A 19,377-nucleotide genomic window follows, 5' to 3' on the forward strand; every position below is an offset into this window, starting at 1 on the left:
GTAACTACTGCAGAAATACACTGAAAACCAGGGCAAGTTACATGGCTTTGGAACAAAATGCTTGTTCTGTTTTCCTTGAGTGTCTGAAGTAGGTTTTACATCCCTACCTGCTAAGATACAAAACCTCCACAGTCCAAAGACAGACTGCAGGAAATGATCCATCAGGAGCTGCTTTTTCTCATTTGTCATCAGTATCACACGGGGTCTGATAAAACAAGGTAAGACTTAAATATATCATGACCTTACCTGAATGTAATTGTTTTATTTTTACCATTTTTTTTAATTAGGAGAACTAGACACCAGAGAAGCAAAGTGTGCAATGAACCTGAACAGAGTAGGTAATACCTGGAAATTATTTATAATACTCTTACTATCTCATTTTCACTAAGGATTAGTAATAATCCCTCATGTTCAGATTTATTCATCAACTGCCAAAAAAATCATGAGACCAGTGGAAATCTGAGACCATTAAACCAAAATTCAGATGTTTGTCTGCCTTTGGGTTTTGGCATTACCTCAACAATGCAATATGGAAGGCTACAAACCTTTACTTAAAACAGAATTTCAATTCCTATAGTTTTATACAGAGGCCTTGGGCCTTGAGAAAAAAATATCAACTATTGTCACAAATGTTTAACTAGCAATGCATTCAATCAAGATGCTATCACTGAGTCATTAGTGAATTAAATATTATCAGTGTGCCTGAAAACAGATTTAAAAACCATATTCTCCATAATTAGCTAAAACCAACTTCCCTTTCTATGCTTTTTTTTATTCAGCAACTAAAACACACTAGAAGTTATTTGCCAGAACAACAGCCCTCTTAGCATATTTTAAGTTATAAACCTTTCTCCCAGAGGAATTTAATTATTAACCTTTCTTTAAAAAAATAAAATCTTTTCATCAAGATCCATATACTTTGAAAATCCCCTGAGGCTTTATTTATTTTCTATTCATCACTAGACAGCTTAAATGCCATCAAGGCAGAATTTCTTTGTCATGCAGTCACTCTGCCACATTACAGTGGTATAAAATAACCAAAACTTCAACTCAAATTGCCACCAGAGGATCTTGCTTCCTGTTGAGGTGGAATGGAGCCAGAACACAAAAGTGCTCCTGGATTTCAGTGTCTGCTGGTGTCAAAACAGCTGCTCTCCCCTCTCTTGCAGAGGGGCAGAATCACCAACAAAAATAGAAGTACCTGCTTGTTCTGCCCATCTTATTCTCGGCTTTTTGAGCTGGCTACAGAACCAGAACTAATATTTTCTTTTATCCAACATTTAGAGTACTTCACCTCATTCCTTCCTCTTCAGCAAATCCCAGGATTGCTGCATAAAAGCCATACAGAGGATACTCTGCTCTTGCCTAGACTAGGGGCAAACATCACAGTCCCTGCCTTTTGTTCTCTTGTATTTAGATGTGACCTTGAGATGAATTCCAAAAGCCACTGGCACATTCCCTGCTGATCCACCGAGAGCAGGGAGGCAGGCTGAGAACAGGGTGACCAACCACAGAGCTCCAAACAAGTATCTTCAACACTCTCCAGGAATGGAGTGTATGTTCCACCCTCAGGCAGCCTATGGCACCTGTGTCCCTTTCTACACCAACTTCCACTGCAGGATTTGCCCAATCCTGTGACCAGCACAATGTGCCCATTCTGTATTTTGAGAGTGTGGATGAGAGAACTTATTCCTACCTAAAGACAGCTGTTCAAAATGAACACTTGCTGCATACCAGGTATAACTTCATTGGCATTAACACATTATTGACAGGACCACAAACCCTCTGTCCTTTCCCCCTTTGTCCTCTGAGCTCCTCTCTAGCAACAGCCACAATAAGCAGCTGCCTGCCAGGAAAACCACCCTGCAAACAAACCCTTGGCTGCTCTGGCACATCTATTCTTGCTATTCACTGGAAACACTGGGCTAGGCAGCACAGATCACCTGGTCCAGAACAAAGAATATTCTATTTCTGTCCAGTCCCCCACATCTCAAAGCACACACTGTGATTTAAACAACAGGCCAGAGGAATGACAGAAGTGTTTCCCAAAACAAGTCAGGGAGACATGCACAGGCACAAGCCCACTGAAGGCACCTCAGTCATCCATCTCAAGGTAAAGGTCATCCTTCTGGAAAGCCACATCAGCTGGAAAAACACTTAGAGAATCTCAGGAAGTTCTATTTTCAAACCCCATGGTAACACAGATCTCTTTTAGACCTTTCTAAAGGAGTCACATTCCCAGTGACTTGATCCCCTTGGGAGAAGACAAATTCCCATGCAGGACTCTGGCTAAAGCCATTAAGTTCATTTTTTTATCTCCATTTGGGAGGATAATTAGGAAGAGGAGAGCTAATAACAGAGTGGTTTCCTCAAGGCAAAGGCATTGGGCAGGTCTCCAGCAGGAAGGATTTTTAGCACAGGTCCCAGGTATCATTCCAGATCTCCAGCATTCCCTCTCACATCAATCCCACAGGGCCAGGGGACATTTTGAGCCCCAGGCACCTCTGCCACCAGCACACTGCTCCATGCCTGAGCCCCAAGTGCTCCAGCCTTGGCAATTCCCAGGTCTCCAGCAGGCATGGCTTGCACGTCTGACAACTACAAAACTGAAGGTGATTTTTAATTCTATTAAACAATACCAAGCAAAATATTTCGCATTTCTCAGAACATGTGACTCAGCAAATACCAAGGTTGTCAGCCTTCCACATGCTCCCATTATTTGCAACCAGAAACATCCCATTTGATACTAGCTAAAATGCTAAACCAGACACCAAGTTGAATAGCTTTTTGTTAGCCTGCATAACTGCAACTAAACTCGGGCAAAACAGCAGCTTTCAGAGATGAGAATAATATATAGTTCAAATAAAATACTACAGGGTCTGGGGTTTCTTAATGTTCATCTCTGGGTCTACCAGCCCTCAGAAATTTATTGTGTGTAGTCAGAGAGAAGGGCAGAGAAATCCTCTAAAAGGATAATGAAGACAGCATCACATTTCAGAAGAGATTTCCTGGATGCCTGCTGAGCTGACCTTGTTTACAAGTACTCACTGAAACGATTAATTGCTCCTATGTTCCACTCCACACTGCATTTTCTGCCCATACTATCCATATGGACACAAGCCAGAATGACAATTTCTACATAATTATCCAATTAATTATTATTAATGCTAGCATTTAACAAAATAAAGCCAGCTGGCATATAACAATTGCTTCACTTCTGATGTGTGAGAACTACAAAGGGCATGTTTGTATTTTATAGCTACTAACAAGGAAAGTTGAACAGTTTTGTTTTAAACTACAGGACCAGAAGAGCAAAGAGGAGAGTGGTGAGGGGAACAGGGAAGAACTTGAATCCAGAGTCAGCACCAGAATTTCTGTGCAATAGAGCCAATCAGCTCCCCTCAGTACTAATTTCCAAATGGAAACACAGCACATTCTCATTCTCTGGCTCTATTCCTTGATTTTCCTATCTGCTTCTTGGTAGTAGGAATTTCATGTTGATAAAGCAGAATGAGGTCCTGACTGACTCCAGCCTATCAGGTTTTTTTTTCATTGTACTCTTGAACATTTTGAGATTAGAAAGATGGATTTCTTCTGGACCTAGCAGAAAGCAACAGCTCCATCTGGGCCAGAAGAATTAGCTGATACAATAACGCTGCTGCAGGGCTTGAAGCAGTCCAAAAACAGTTACTGGAAACCAAATAAGCACATGATACACCCTGAAATTCTGGGCAGTGCTTCACTGACATTAGTTAACCAAAGCACAGAGCCCCAACAATTTAGAGCAAGAAACTCTGTTCCAAGAATTAGCACAGGACTGGATATCAACACTCCCACACTGCCTCTCAGCTCCATCACACATTTGCCATAAGAGACTGTACTGATTCTGCTCTGTGCCCCAGTTCCTCCAAGTGCAGCATGGGAATAATCTATATGTAACTACTCACCAAAATTATTGTCAATTTTAATTCACATTTGCACTAGGAATTGAAAAACTAGCGTTTAGCAAATTTTGTCTAAGCCCTCATTCCAAATTTAGGTAGTCCCTTTATGGCTCTCAATTCAGCTCCACTACAATGCCAAAGAGCAAACAGGAACTCTGGTTTTTGAAGCTGCGCTGCATTGCTGCTGATTTGGGATTTAGGACATCACAGACTGCAGTAACCTCCCCCAGGCTGGATAATAGCAGGTCCTGGCAGCTGAACTTGACACAAAACCACTGATGTGCTGTGTGAGCTGGACAAGACAAAACTGGAAAACACAGAAATCCATCAGATCTTGATCACATCCCAGCCAAAGCTTTTTAAAGCACAGGTAGACACAAGGAGCAATGCTTGTGATGAACAGCAAAGGTTTTTTCCCATTTCTGAGGTGGAGTGACACTGCTCAAGCAAAGCAAGGAGCAGCACAGGCAATAGAAATCTGCAGCAGCAGCAAAATTCCATCCCTGCACGTACTTCCAACTAGAGACAGGTTACAGGTGCTATTCCCTGGAAAACTGATTTGCTGGAGGTTGCTCAGATTCACCTTCCAAAGGAGCTCAATTTGGAATTTGCTAGGAGTTTTTAAAAAGGAGCCCTGCAGCCTTCTGACTGCCAGGGAAAGACCTCAATTTCCAGGCTCCAGCCTGGAAAAGGGCAGACCAGGAAGGTCTGAGATTGGCAGCAGGCAGCTGCTTTCCTCCGTCCCTCCTAGAATACCCAGCCAAACCTTTTCCTAAACTCTTCAAAACCTCCCCTGCAAGTCACCAGCCATCTGAAATTAAAGATTTATTTTAACCCTACCCAGAACAATAGGGCAGTAGAATTGTGCTGCCTAAGAAAGCTCCTAGCACTGACATGAATTTCAAGGGAGTGTTTTTATTATAGACAGTGAGCAGGGACAGAGGCTCAGGCTCAGCATTTTTAGAGTCTGATGGTTTCAGGTGAGCTCCTCTATGATACACCAAACCTGCCCAAATTCAGAAGTATAACGAACCAAACACCATTGAACAATTGCTGGGAGATTTGCAGACTGGAACAGATTGAGATTTTGCTCCAAAGGGGTTTGTATTCCAGCACGTATTAAAATTCTACAGCTCTAGAAAGTCAAGCAGGGAGGGAAAACTCCTTGCCCAGGATCTTCTCTCACCAGAATGTCCATTGGGAGTTGAAGGAAACTGCCCAAACTGAGTATCAGCTGCCCAGTTTTGAATTGGGCATTAATTAAATTCAATGCCTGGGGTTTTTTTCCCCTATGTTAAAAACTCCACCTTCCTCCCCCCCCATGAAGTTCTGAACACTTTCCAGACTGATTCCCTTTGTTCCTTTAGTGGCAGGAAGAGCCAAGAGCATCACAAGAGCAGAGCACAAATGTGATCACCAGTGGAAAGCACTGAAGGTACACAAGCAGAGCATTCATTATAGATGAGCCCAGCCAGCTGTTTCACCCCAGCTAGGGAAAAAACATCTCCAAGAAAATCAGCTTTGAAAAGAAAGCTTCTAATCCAGTCACAGAGTGACTACAGTAAATGAGCTGGAGAGCAAAAGGCTGGCAGACCAAACCCAGGGACTTCTCCAAGCAATTCTCTCTAGAGAGACTTCAGAATCCCCCTTCAGAGGGGCCACATAGAGACTAAGACACCAAAAGTAATATTAACGCTGCAGGATAGCTGGTGACATCCAGCACAGTTCAAGGGAAACATCTCAGGGCACCATCTTAAACAAATAAACATTGTATTTCGGTGGAGAGACAGATCAGGGAGTAGAGGGAGGGAGGAGCTAGGAAAAAAGAACAAGGTAAAATTGAATTCTATAATGAAGTTACCCAGAGAGACTTTTTTCTACTGCTGCAATGCTCCAATAGTGGCTGAGGGAAGAGCAGCAACAGAAGTAATTTTGATTTTTCTGCTGTTGGCAAATAGTATATTTTAAGGACACAAGTGTGAAACTCACTCTTGATAAAAAACACGGTAAATAAACTGAACACAGCTTGCCAATGAACCAGAACAGAACTACAGTAATTTAAGGAACAAAACAACAACATCAACAGGCTTCAGAGCCCTTTCCCCAGAAAAGCTGGAAGTAGCTTCCTCTGCCTTTCTGGCCAGCACAGCATAAGGAACAGAGATTTTGCTTCCAGTCCCAGATTCACCTGGCTAAGGAACTGCTGAAATCCCAGAGAAGATGCTTTACACCACCACAACGTTGATAACATCAGCAGCAGCAAGACCCATGATTTGTGCATAATTACACCAGCAAATTCAGAACTGAATCTACCTCCTCAGCACAGGGCTCCTGGTTAAGTTTGCCAAACGTTTTCCATCTGGGATAAACCGTGGCATTCCTGTGGAAGAGCCCCTACTGTACTACACAGGAGATTGAATACACCTGGAAAACATTCCCTCCTGATTTCCCACCAGGAGCAGCTTCCCCAGGTGTGACAGCAGCAGCATTCCCATAGAGATCCTCTCATCCTCACACTAATGCAACTCTGATATTAGCTTTATGTTGCTTTCTCCTGTGGATTACAAACACAAATCTCCAGACCCAGAATAACATCCTTCAGATAGAAAAATGATCATAACAGGCTTGTTGCCTGCTCAGTGATTTTCAAACATCAGCACACCAAAGGAAAGCCAAAAAGTTGCAGTTTGGAAGTTGCTCTTTAAGAGTCACGTGAGTTGGTTTGTATTTTCAGAACTTGTTTGAAACATCACGTCCAGAATAGGCTTCCAGGAAACCTACACTAAGGACATGTTTTTATTGATAATTACCAGTACATATGTGGCCAAAGACCTATTTTTGACTGTCTGCACAGTTACCCACCCTGATAAACTAAGTAACAAAAGCTATTTAAAAATCCTAGGTTAAGCTGAATTTTATTCATCAGTGTCTCTCTAAGCGTTGTGGTGGAGCACTAAGGACACATTAAACACTTTATTCAGCACAAAAAAACCAAAAGAATGGCACTGAACTGCACCACATCCTACTGCATCAGCAATAACAGAACACCTTCACTTTGGAAATAAAGCATTAAAGGTGGCTAAATAATAAAAAATATCAGCATTAAAGCATGCATAAGTGCTCAAATGAAAAAAAAGCTCCTAGTAGAAATCATGCATTACATCAGAAATTTTATTTTGATATCAGTCTCCCACAAAGCTCCACCAGTCCTTCATAGAAGAATTATTGTGGTTTAGTTAAGATTAATTTTGAGCCTAAAGAAACCTGACTTCCCAGTGTGGAAGAAAGGCACATAACTGCTAATTATGCAATAAAATGCCTAAATTGAGTGTCCAAACAACACCTCAACTTGCCTGTTTTTACAGTACAATCAGACAGCCCTGCAATCCTTCCTGCTTCTAACTGTGCAGCGGGGATGCTGGAATTGAGTGTTCCCACAGATACCCATCAGCAAACCAAATAAAAGCCTGGAATTCCATAGAAATCCAGCCTTGGTTCCTAACACTGCTAAAAGACTTGGGAGCATTAATGCAGCATCCAGCAGAGACAGGAGAAAAGCGAACTCTCTTGCCCAACAGCACATTCTGAGCTTTCCAAGACAAAGCAAACACTAACACTGCTTATTCCAGAGCCAAAATCCTAGAAATTCAGACCTGTTTACATGCAGAAGTATCTGGTAAATGCTCTATAAACAAAAACACTTCACTGATAAGAAGAAATGGAAGCAGATACTTGATAAAGAATTCCAGTTCCACAGAGCTACTGTAAAACAAACTGCAAGGTCATGCAAGGCAGCTATTTTTATACTCCAGCAGAAGAAACAGGGGTGTGGAAAACGCTTTTTTTTTTTTTTGCACTATTCTATATCCAGAAAGACTCAAGCATGGCTAAAAGCTTTTGTGGTTTAAGGCATTGCAGGGAACAGGCACAGCCAGCACAGTGGAAAGCAGAGGAGCCGTGCCAGGAGGCCACTGCTATTTCTGGCTGCCACTGGTGGGCTGGGTGACCTTCAGGGCACAGGGACACCTCTTCCCTCAGCCCCTGTGGGCACTCAGGGAAAAGAGCCTTTTCCTGGGCCCCAGAGGCACACAGGAATTGCTTTGGGACACTGCACCCAGTGCACTGGCCTCTGGGTTTGTGCTGGGAGCAAGTGCAGCTCTCCTTCAGCTGAACAGTTCACTCACTTTATTCTCAGTAACCAAAAACTCCATGACTTACCTGACTTATTCCAAAAAATTCTGACTTAGCTGACCTATTCCTTGGCTTTTAAACAGGGTACAGTTGCTACAACAAATGAATTAGTTAATTCATCTAATTTTATATGGCTAAAAAATCCCAAAGAACAAGGCTCACTCTCATTTCTCCCAGGCCACCATCAGTAACAGTTCAGTAAATTTCACTTACAGGACTAATAACTATAATAATTCAGAATTTAGGATGTCAATTTTAAGTAATAAATCATTATAGAGAAGAAATTAATACCTCAAACATTCAATTTGAAAAGAGAGAATCACCATTTTATTACCCACAAAAGTTATAGCCTAATTTAGTTTTCTAGCATACATTAGTCTTAGCTTTAAACAAAAAATATAATCAAACATTAAAAATCTTGTTATATTTGGAGCCACACTGAATTATAACATTCCTATCATATTTTCCTGTCATTTGCTATTGATTCACTGAAACACTGCAACTCACCTTCAGCAGTGATTAATGTAAAAACTGTTCTTCATTACCATCATAAATGAGAACAAATCTAACACCTTGCACTGGTTTGCATTTTAACAACGTTAAAAAACCTAAAGAATGTGATTTTCATTTCCTTCTGCCCTTTTCTCCCAAATCTGTCACTGTCAGCTTCCCAAGAACAGCACATCCCAGGAATATTTCAGCCATCCTACTGGGGCACATCTCTGCCTCACCAACAAGTTCATGTGCAAATCAATGTTAAGCGTTCTTCTCCTAAACTACACTTCTAGTTTTAAAAATATCCTCTTAAAATGGAGAACAGTTTCAGAACATTGACTAAAATATGTCCATTTTATAACTAAACATCAGTTGGGCATTAAGACCTAGAATTCTTTTTCCACAGGTATTTTTAGTAGCATTTAGCTCCATTTAAGGGCTATTCCCTGCAAACAATTTAAAAATTACATTGAGAAAAAGTATTTATTCAATGTCACTTGGTACAGACAGGAACCTTGGCTACACCTGATTACTGAAAATGACAAATATGATAATTAACAGTTACCTTTTCCTCCTCTACATGGTAAAAACAAATTTTTTTCTATGCATTTATACACTAAAGGAATGTAAGTCTTGTGCCAGTTAAGTCTTAATTAATATTAAACCTTTACTGACATTAGTAATAAAAAATACTACATTCAAATGAAATTAGCATTAGCTTCCTAATTAAAATCCATTTCCAAGACAAGCCATCTATATTTAGAACTCTGCCTTTCTCTAGAGACAGGAAGAACACTCACTGTGCCGTTATGTGCTTGTGCCTAAAAAATATCCTAAGATTTCACATTTTCAAGTGTCAGTCTGATTTGAAACCTTGGATTTTTGGAGTAAATTCTGAATTTGGGACTCTACAAAGACTCTTATCTTCCCTTTTTAATGGATAACTAAGCAATTTGTCATCAAAGTTCAAAAAATTCTCCCAGAAAAGCAACTTCCAGTCTGTCCATGCAGGTTGCTATGGCAACAACCACCATGACTACACAGGCTCCAACCTTATTTAATGGTTAAAGTGGAAGAAATAGAAGATGCTATAATGAAAAAGCCTGTGCCATGAGCATCCCTGGAAAAAAATTAAATTAAACAGAGGACTACACTCCTCTACCCCATTTTTATCATGAGCTCATACCTTGGCTGGCAAAAAAAGCCTCCACTACCATAAAACCTTACCATGTTACAGAAATGGTGCAGGTCTGCTTCTCTTGAGACTTGACAGGTAAAATTCTCTGAAAATGAGCTTTTTTTTATCTAAGGATAGAGGGTGTGATCTGTGTGGAGCAGAAGCAGCAAAGGGAACAACACTGTAAAACACAGTGAGGAAAAAGATGGATTCTACCAAAACAGTCTAAAAATAGATTCCCTGCAAACAGAGCAGGGATGGTTGAGGATCTTCAGAACTAACAGCTCCATCTAGAGTTAAAAACCAAGGGATACCAAAGCAAGATGACAGGTAAAAGGTTCTCAAGACTTCTTAAAAACACCCTCTGAGACATTTGCCAAGACGTCCCAGTTTAAAAATTGGCTTTAAAATACTTTTTATATAAAGTCTCCTCACCCCTGAAAACCTAGAAGGTTCTCATTAAAACCAAACTGAATGCAAAATTGAAAGGAAAATCTACAAGTGCCCATCTATCCCTTGGGTTTCCTGTAGCTCAGTGACTTTGCCACTGCAGTCTAAGGCTTGGGGAGGTTGGTGTATTTTCCCAGTGGGATCAAGATTTCAGTACTACAGAATATCAAGGAATCAGCCTCCCAACACTTGAAAGAAATTCATACCCACATTCAACACAAAATGGATGGTCCAATCAGGGATACAACTTCATGCACAAGCAGCACTCCCCAGGCCCAAATTGTTCACACTTATTTAAAATTTAACACTGATTTTTGCAGAGCCAGGAGGCCCCTGCTCAGCTGTTTGCTCCAGATCAAATTGTTTTGCATGGCAGCTCTCAAAGTAACTCAGCATGACCACATTTTATATCTGCTCATCCTCTCCTTCCTCCTAAGTTACATCTTACCTTGCAACCTGCACAATAAAATAAATCATATAAAGCCATTGCTTCTTGAGGTTGAGCCTGCACTGGGTACATTGTGGCTGTGCCTCCCGATATAATTATTGATACAAAAATAGAAGAAAAAGGGTCAGAAAATGGGGAGCTGCTAGAAAACCACTGGGTTATAGGTTGACTGTATTCCTGCTCCAGAACAAAGGCAGGCTTTTTAGTCATTCCATGCTTCTGGCAACACTGGAGAGCCTCATGGGCTTTTCCCTCCATTTTTTACACTTAGCCTATTTTTATCATCCTCTCAATCCCTTATTCTTCTCTTTCTCCATCTTACATTGCTTTGCTTATTTACCTGTAGGACACTAGTACTTTCCAATGGCATCCCTACCCTTTTTAGTCCATGTTCTTGATCCTATTTACCATCATAAAGAGATAAATATTGTTTAAGAAAGATCAAAACACCTTTACCACTTCCCCCTAAAGTACATTAACATTAAAAACCCAGAACCAGCAAAACAACTAACAAATTTTATTACCATCACCATGTGATTTTTAAGCTGTTCTGTGCTTCACATTTGTTTAATTGAAAAGCTGGGGCAAGTGTGAAAATTTAAGTCTAAGTGACACTGCACAAACTGTTCTGGAAAGATTCCTACAGGGTAACAAACGTTACCAGGAAGCTCTCCTGAAATACCCGAGTGTTGACTCATGCACTTCTTCCTCTGCAAAGTGTTCAGTTTCCTTGAACATGCAGGAGCTACCAACTTTTAACAAGTGTCATCACAGTGTCTTTAAGTCCTGAAAAGCTAAAACACAAACCAGAACATGCATAGGCAGTTGGTGATGGAATTTTTCCCTGGTGATTTATCACATCTGGAATACAAATACATGTTATGGGTTATTGGTTTGTATCCATTTCCCACAGCAGAAGCAAGCCTCGTTTGGTTTTTTTTGTTTTTTAAATAACATTTAAATCTGAGAAGTCAGTATTACAAATTCATAGCATTATTAAAAAACGCTGGAAAAACCTTCCTGAACATCAAAACCATGTTTACCTGTTATTCACTTATATCAGCAAAGAGAAATAAGGGTCCTTCAAAGCTCCCTTCTCACATGAAACTTCACCAAGTTAATGACAAAAATAAACTCATTTTCCACACGCTGGAGAGCACAGAGGGCACAAGGAAAAGTCCTCCTATTTCAGAATTTTACTACAGGACCCCAAAGTTAACAATCCATGCATCAAAAACCATACTTTGACTTCAGCATTGCCACATTTTTCCCATGTCAGATGAACACATTGATTTGCAACATGAAATAAAGGAGCAGCAACTGAAAATAACTTTTTATTTCTTCTGGAGCTGTGTTTTTAAACGAAGAAGTAGGACAAGAAACAGAAAACAAATCCTGGTTTCTCACGTGGTCAGATTCCTGTTCCAAGTTAAATAAAAACATGGCACCAACACAGAAATTTACACAACATTAAGAGATCTGGATATCAATGAAACTCTTTCAAAAAATGTAAGCAAAAAAACTGATATTTGTCTGACTTTGTAAATGTTTTGCAGCCCAAGATAAGCAACCTCATGTTGAGCACAAACCAAGGAAAATGACTGGAAATCATTCAAATCTCCTGACTGGAATGTACAGCACATTTCTGTGCAGAAAGCCAACTTCTCTCTGTGCAAGTTCAGTTGTGAAGCAATTCCTGTATGGGAAAGCGTTGGCAGAATGTGCACTGCTAATTTCCTATCTAGAAAAGAAAAGTTCTGCTCACGCTCATTCTTTGTTGAGAGAACAAACCCCTGAAGGATTTTTTTAAAGTTCCTAACACTCTCCCTGTATACACTTGCAAAAAATGATAGCTGGAAGCAACTCAAACAGGCTTTGTGCTTTTCTAGGCATCATTTCCTCAGTGATAGCTTTAAACTCCTGGAAATTGGCACTTTCATAGTGAAAATGATTACCCATTCTTTAAAAGACACCAAAATACTTCAAAACTCATTTCCCAATGGCAGAGACTGCAGGTCTTGGCCAAAATGCATATTTATGTATTAGGGTATTTTTTTTAATCAGGAAAGAAAATTATATTTAAACCCAGTATTCTTTAAACTGTTTTTAAGCACAGACTGAGAAAGCATTTTGAAAAGGCTTTTGATTTTTTTAACAAGAGAACTTTTGATGAATTAAAAAACAGATCTTTAGTCACATGAATAAATGCTTTCTTGTCATTTCACAAGAAATATGTTAAGAAAATACATTAAGAAACTGTGTGACACTAGAAATGAAAACACAGTATTTTTCAAGTTTAAAGATTTGTTTACAGCTTAAGGAATGCACCTCCTTACCTCCAAAGCTGAATGAAAACATTACTGACACAGGGATCTACTTGTCACTTTGTATTAAAAACACTTCTGTAAAAGATTTTAATGAGAGTGAGAAAAAACCAACACAAATACTTACATTTCATTCACTTTCTCTTCTGGACCCTGAACTTGGCCTGTCACAGTTCCTTGGCTGGTGTTTTTAACCCAGCCAACCACTCCTAATTTCTTGGCTTCCTGTTCTGTGTACTGATTTGGGAAATAATGAGAGAGGACAATCAGTGCCAGCACAGACAGAACACTTAACCCCCCACCTGCAAGAGCTACACTTAAAAAAATAAAAATCCATGAGTGATGCTTATCCTCAGGCATTCAGATGTTCCTGGCAGCTCTGGAGTCACAGCAGGCACAGCTCATTTTCCAGAAAGAACAAGACTTTGACCACAAAAAATATTTTTATCGCTATTCCCACATCATTCCCTTGCATCTACTTTATTCCTTTCCATAGCTCCTATCACTGCTCATTTAACCCTTCAATCACTGTTAAACTCACTAAATCTGCTACATGTACAGACCTCCCAGTTCCCTTTCAAATCCTTTCCACCTGACTTGCACCCTCTAAATCCTATCCCCAGCTGCTGCATTTCTACTGACAAATAACAGCAAAAGTCATAATGTAATTACTAGAAAAAAAACAAGCACACTCCTGCAATACCAAAAAATTATGGTTTGCCAGCCACCCAACTTGTGATGAAATCCACAAACAGCAAGAGCCACGTTGCAGGTGTTCCATTCCAAAAGACAAAAGGTGCTTTGGGGTGATTGAGCCAGCAAACAAGTGGTGCTAACTATGAACAGTATTTTCCAAGGTGATTACGAGCAGCTTCTCCAAACTAATTTGCCCAAAAAGCACAGAATGCAGCTGCAAACCTTTTCCTCAGGACTAGCACTGAGCTGTGTGTTCACATGGCTCCAGGTCAGCTCAAAACAGGGCACAGCACACTTGGACTTACCCTTTCTTCTTGATAGAATAACTAAATTCAAGGCAAACTCCACTGCAGTCCTCTGCTCATTTCCACAATATGTATAAACTGTACATAAAATCTGAGGTTTAATATTAAGCATGGGGCACTATTTTTAGACAAAAACACTATTCTTACTTTAATTATGTCCTCTTGTTACTTGGGATTCCGTGAAACGCAGAACCACCTGCTGGCACTTCAGAGCTGCTGGAGTCACTTGCCTGGGATATGAGCCACAAGGTGCTTATTTGCAGCACATTTTTTCCCTGCATTTTTCTATAGTAACCTTCTTTAAATACAGGTACTGAATTGCCATTTGAAAAACTGAACTGAAACACCCTGTTTCATATTTAACCTTTCTAAAGATCGAGATGTTACAACACTCTCATGGCTTTCACATCACAGGTAATCCAAACCACAACCTACACAGGCAATGCATCAGCAAGCTTTTAAAAATCCGTTTTAATATAAAAACGTTTTAAGTCTACTCACAGTACTTAACCACACAACCAAAGTTCAGGCTGGATAGATTTACACGCCACAGACCTGCTGCCTTATTTTTAGCACTGGAAATATTATACCATAAAGTAGCTAGCAAATCCTGCATTGCCTTACCATCCTGAAACAAACACCTAAAAAAGAAAAAAAAAAAAAGAGAAATTGAAGTCCTGTGAAAGCGTATCACCTGTAGGAACTTCAGTTAAAATAAAGGAGCAACGATGTGCATACAAGCCGCCCGTGGTGCTTTACTATGGAAATGTCAGCGATTTTAATATTAGGGAAACCGAATTGAACTGGCGTTTGAGCGTTCCCTTCGTCACACGATTATTGCCATTCATGTATTTAAGGTAATGAAAACGCTGCAGCGTGTGAATGGGAAGGACGTGAGGGACATTCCCACATACCCGCGCTGACAGAATCCAAGTAGGGGAAATGGGAGCTACTTTGGACAGAGCAGCCTGAGCCCCAAGGCGAGCCGCACCTCAAGGCAAGGGAATATTTATAATTATGTATAATTTAAGAAAAAGCACCACAAAACTTTGCGATCCCGCTGGAAACGCGCGGCGGATCCCGCCTTCCCTCAGGCCGCTCCCACACCTTTCACGCACCGCCCCTCGCCCGCCAGCCCCCCTCAGCCCGCCATTACCTTGAACCCGCCCGAACACTTCATAATCCACGGATTTGAGCGCGCCGGAGGCTTTGGCTAGGGCAGACATGGCAGCAGCGGGGGAGCAGCCACGGCGGCGGCCGCCGGTGATCCGCGGACCAGCGGCGCCCGGACGGGAGCGCGAGAGGCTCAAGCTTACCGCGTAAGCGGCCGCCTCACGTGTGGATGGGGCGGGCTACGGCACCTCGAGCGGATCCCCGAGCGGGAGGGGAGAGCACCCGGCAGCGGCGGGAGGAAACGTGGCTCCTCCTGCCAGGGGAAACGCACCTGACAGCGAGAGGCGACGCAGCTCTTCCCGCTAGGGCAAACATCGCGTCTTCTGTGAGGGGAGAGCGGCCGACCCCTAGGGCAGGAAACGCTCCGTGCTCCCCAAGGCAGGAAAGCCGGGAGCGGCCGATCCCCAGACCCCGAGGGCGGGAGAACCGATCGTGCCGTGAGGGGAGAGCAACCGAGCCTGAAGGCGGGAAACGCTCCGTGATCCCGAGATCGGAAAGACCGGATCGTGCCCTGAGGGGAGAGCGCCAGACCCCGAGGGCTGGAAACACTCCGTGATCCCGAAGGCGGGAAACCCGATCATGCCGTGAGGGGAGAGCGGCCGAGCCCGAGATCGGAAAACCCGATCGTGCCCTGAGGGGAGAGCGCCAGACCCCGAAGGCTGGAAACACTCCGTGATCCCGAGGGTGGGAAAACCGATCCTGCCGTGAGGGGAGAGCAACCGAGCCCGAAGGCAGGAAGCACTCCGTGATCCCGAAGGCGGGAAGAGCGATCCTACCGTGAGGGTAGAGCGGCCAAGCACCAGACCCCGAGGGCGGGAGAACCGACCGTGCCCAGAGGGGAGAGCGGCCGAGCCCGAGACCCCGAGATCGGAAAGACCGGATCGTGCCCTGAGGGGAGAGCGCCAGACCCCGAGGGCTGAAAACACTCCGTGACCCCGAGGGTGAGAAAACCGATCCTAGTGTGAGGGGAGAGCAACCGAGCCCGAAGGCAGGAAGCACTCCGTGATCCCGAAGGCTGGAGAACGGATCCTACCGTGAGGGGAGAGCGGCCAAGCACCAGACCCCGAGGGCGGGAGAACCGATCCTGCCGTGAGGGGAGAGCAACCGAGCCCGAAGGCGGGAAACGCTCCGTGATCCCGAGGGCGGGAGAACCGATCCTGCCGTGAGGGGAGAGCGGCCAAGCACCAGACCCCGAGGGCTGGAAACGCTCCGTGATCCCCAAGGCGGGAAACCCGATCTTGCCGTGAGGGGAGAGCGGCCGAGCCCAAGATCGGAAAACCCGATCGTGCCCTGAGGGGAGAGCGGCCGAGCCCGAAGGCTGGAAACACTCCGTGATCCCGAGGGTGGGAAAACCGATCCTGCTGTGAGGGGAGAACAACCGAGCCCGAAGGCAGGAAGCACTCCGTGATCCCGAAGGCGAGAAAACCGATCCTACCGTGAGGGGAGAGCGGCCAAGGGCTGGAAACGCTCCGTGATCCCGAGGGTGGGAAGACTGATCCTGCCGTGAGGAGAGAGTGGCCAAGCACCAGATCCCGAGGACTGGAAACGCTCCGTGATCCCGAAGGCGGGAAACCCGATCCTGCCGTGAGGGGAGAGCGGCCGAGCCCGAGATCGGAAAACACTCCATGATCCCTGAGGGATGCGGCCCCGCATCCTTGAGAGACAGTCCTACAGAGCCCTCACAAGGTGTCGTTCTAATGTCTATTTCAGATTAGAAATATGTTCAGAGGGCAGTGTTCGAACGGCACCATGTCCTCCTCCAGGACTGGTGCTGCCACCTACAACACCTGGAGTCCCCAGCATCCACGGCACAGGTGAGTGGTGTTAGCCTTTCCCAGACATTTACAGGACTCATTGAAGACAAAGTGTGTGCCGTACATTGCTGAACTGGGGTAATTTTGCCTGATCAGGTGGAAAATTTAAGTTGAAAACTAAAGCATAAGAAAAAATCCTCACACTTGCCTTGGGCATCCCTCTCTGAATGAGGCCGAGTGACTAACTTACATCTCCAATCTCCACATGACTTAAAAAACTTCAACCCAGAGTTTTAACACCACAATTCTCCCTCTTGTGCTGGGGCAAATGCCAGACTCCTCAGCTGGAGAAGCAAACCCCAGAAAAGAAAGCCCATGCAAGCTCCTCACCCAGCTTTCAGTGGTATCCAGTAGTCCTTATGTTTTCATTATAACACCTTTCCAAAATTCATCATGACATTTCTTTTATCTATATGCCACATATACAAAAAAACAAGACAGCAATTGATTATTTAGTAGGTTGAGTATCCAACAACACATTACAAAGGTTTTTCTCTGGTGTGTTCTAGATCTGCTTGAAGTTTAACTTTCCCCCCACTATATATATATTAAAAAAACCACAACACACTTTTCAGGCAGAATTTGACATTAGAAACAGCATTTATCCACCCTTAGAAGATGAACTCTGACTGCTCATACTCACCAACAGATATAGTTAATAGCAACCTTACAATAAAAAAATCAAAATAATTTTACTTGCTCCCTCCATTAAGCAATTTCCATCCACATGCACCTTGTGTTCTATAGTAATGCAGCATAACCTGAACCTGAGTTTTTCACAGATTTGGATCTTAAGACTAGAGTCCTAGAAAAATAACAAAATTACTTTTCTCAGATGCAGGAATTAACTAGAGAAACAACCACTCAATTCAGCACAGAACACAAATATTCACATAGAAACAAAAAGCTTGAATTATGACAGAGAATAGGAACATAATGGACAAAGCTTCATTTGCTTTACCTGTATGGCACATTAAATCAAATTTTTGCCTTTCACACAGATGATACAGTTTTCTAATGTGGAATCAGCACCATTTTGTTTTGAAGGAGAAGGATCCACAGAAAGAGGAGCAGAACATGGAAAATCTTCGGTAATTTGCTGCCATCTGGCAGCAGTGAAGAGCAAGACCAGTAAAAATAATTAATTTATAGTAGCAGCTTATTGCACTAAAAAAGCCATATAAGCCTTGAAAGCAGAGCTTATCCTGGTGCTGACGACACTTTGCTACCTGCAGATTCCAGCACTGACAACAACATTTTTTTATTATTACAGTCTATAACATTTCACTTGTTTATTGTAACATTTTGCCCACCTTTCCTTAGAAAAGTCCAACTTTCTCCTTATTTCATTACAAGTCAGAGAAAATTCCAGAAGATGACGCTGTGAAACATTTAATGTTTTGCTACCTAAGCAATCAATATTAGAAACCAAAAGTTACTCAAGCACGTTAGTTAGCAAGAGAGCTTTGGCACACACACCACCAAGAGATGCAGGCAGCCTGCATGGAGTTCTGAATTCCCCTCCCACTTCCAGCTGTTTATTCCAGGGTAGTGGCATTTGTCTAAGGAGAACCAGTCGGCTACACCTCCTATAAAAAAAAACTGTAAGTTTCATACAAACAGTTATAAAAATAACAATAACTCATTTTACCACCAGGCCCTTTGCCCCTCCTCTAGGCATAAAGCCTTTTAAAATTCCCAGTATTCACTCTAAGCACAGTAAAATTTTGCAACAGCACTGTTTTTTAGCCGTGGCATGAAAAAAGATGTAGTAAAAGTTATTATGACTAGGAAACACCAAAACCCAGCAATCGTGCCCTTGCATCTGAACACCAGGGAGCAGCACAAACACGGCTTTGCAAGGAGCAACCTTGGCACATCAGTGACAACAATCCCACAGTACCCGGACAGGCAGAGCCAGAGCTGCCAGCAGAGTCCCTCCAGGAACAGGAAGCTGGACTGGAACCACAGCTACAACACAGAGGTAAAACCAGGAGCAAACGCATCCGTGAGTTAAAGGCAAGAGCTCTGCTCAGCCCTCAGCTTAAGTAGAGCTGCTGCACCAAAGAGCAGAGGGGGCATGGGTGGGTCCCAGGTGAGGCTGGTTGAGAGGGTCACACCTATTGGTGCACCTGACTGGCTGCTACCAATAAAAAGCAATTATTTCATTAACACATCTCAGCTAATGAGCTTTTGGGTTGGTCACCTGAAAGTTGTAGCTTCCTTGTTTTTGGTGTTTATTCATCTCTGGCACAGAATAGCTGGAAAAAACCCACCTTTCTGGTTCTTTGATGACTCACTACTGCTAGCTCTGTGTTTGGCTGTCCCCTCACACTGCACACACTTGATGTTTGCTACTC

The 19,377-nt window shown here is 42.9% G+C and overlaps 1 protein-coding gene across 1 annotated transcript in view; it reads right to left on the reverse strand.

Moving 5' to 3' along the window:
* The window catches only part of ACYP2 (acylphosphatase 2), a 31,931-nt gene extending 16,559 nt beyond the window's left edge, over window positions 1-15,372 (reverse strand). Inside the window, exons 1-3 of the mRNA XM_014895144.2 lie at window positions 15,187-15,372; window positions 14,655-14,671; window positions 13,157-13,266 (exon numbers count right to left, since the gene is read on the reverse strand). Coding sequence (XP_014750630.1) covers window positions 13,157-13,266; window positions 14,655-14,671; window positions 15,187-15,256 — 197 coding nt within the window. The 5' untranslated portion in view covers window positions 15,257-15,372. The remainder of the gene's footprint in view (window positions 1-13,156; window positions 13,267-14,654; window positions 14,672-15,186) is intronic.
* Window positions 15,373-19,377: the final 4,005 nt, after the last annotated feature.

Source organism: Sturnus vulgaris, chromosome 3 (genome assembly GCF_052056855.1).
Source record: "Sturnus vulgaris isolate bStuVul1 chromosome 3, bStuVul1.hap1, whole genome shotgun sequence".
NCBI classification, from domain to species: domain Eukaryota; kingdom Metazoa; phylum Chordata; class Aves; order Passeriformes; family Sturnidae; genus Sturnus; species Sturnus vulgaris.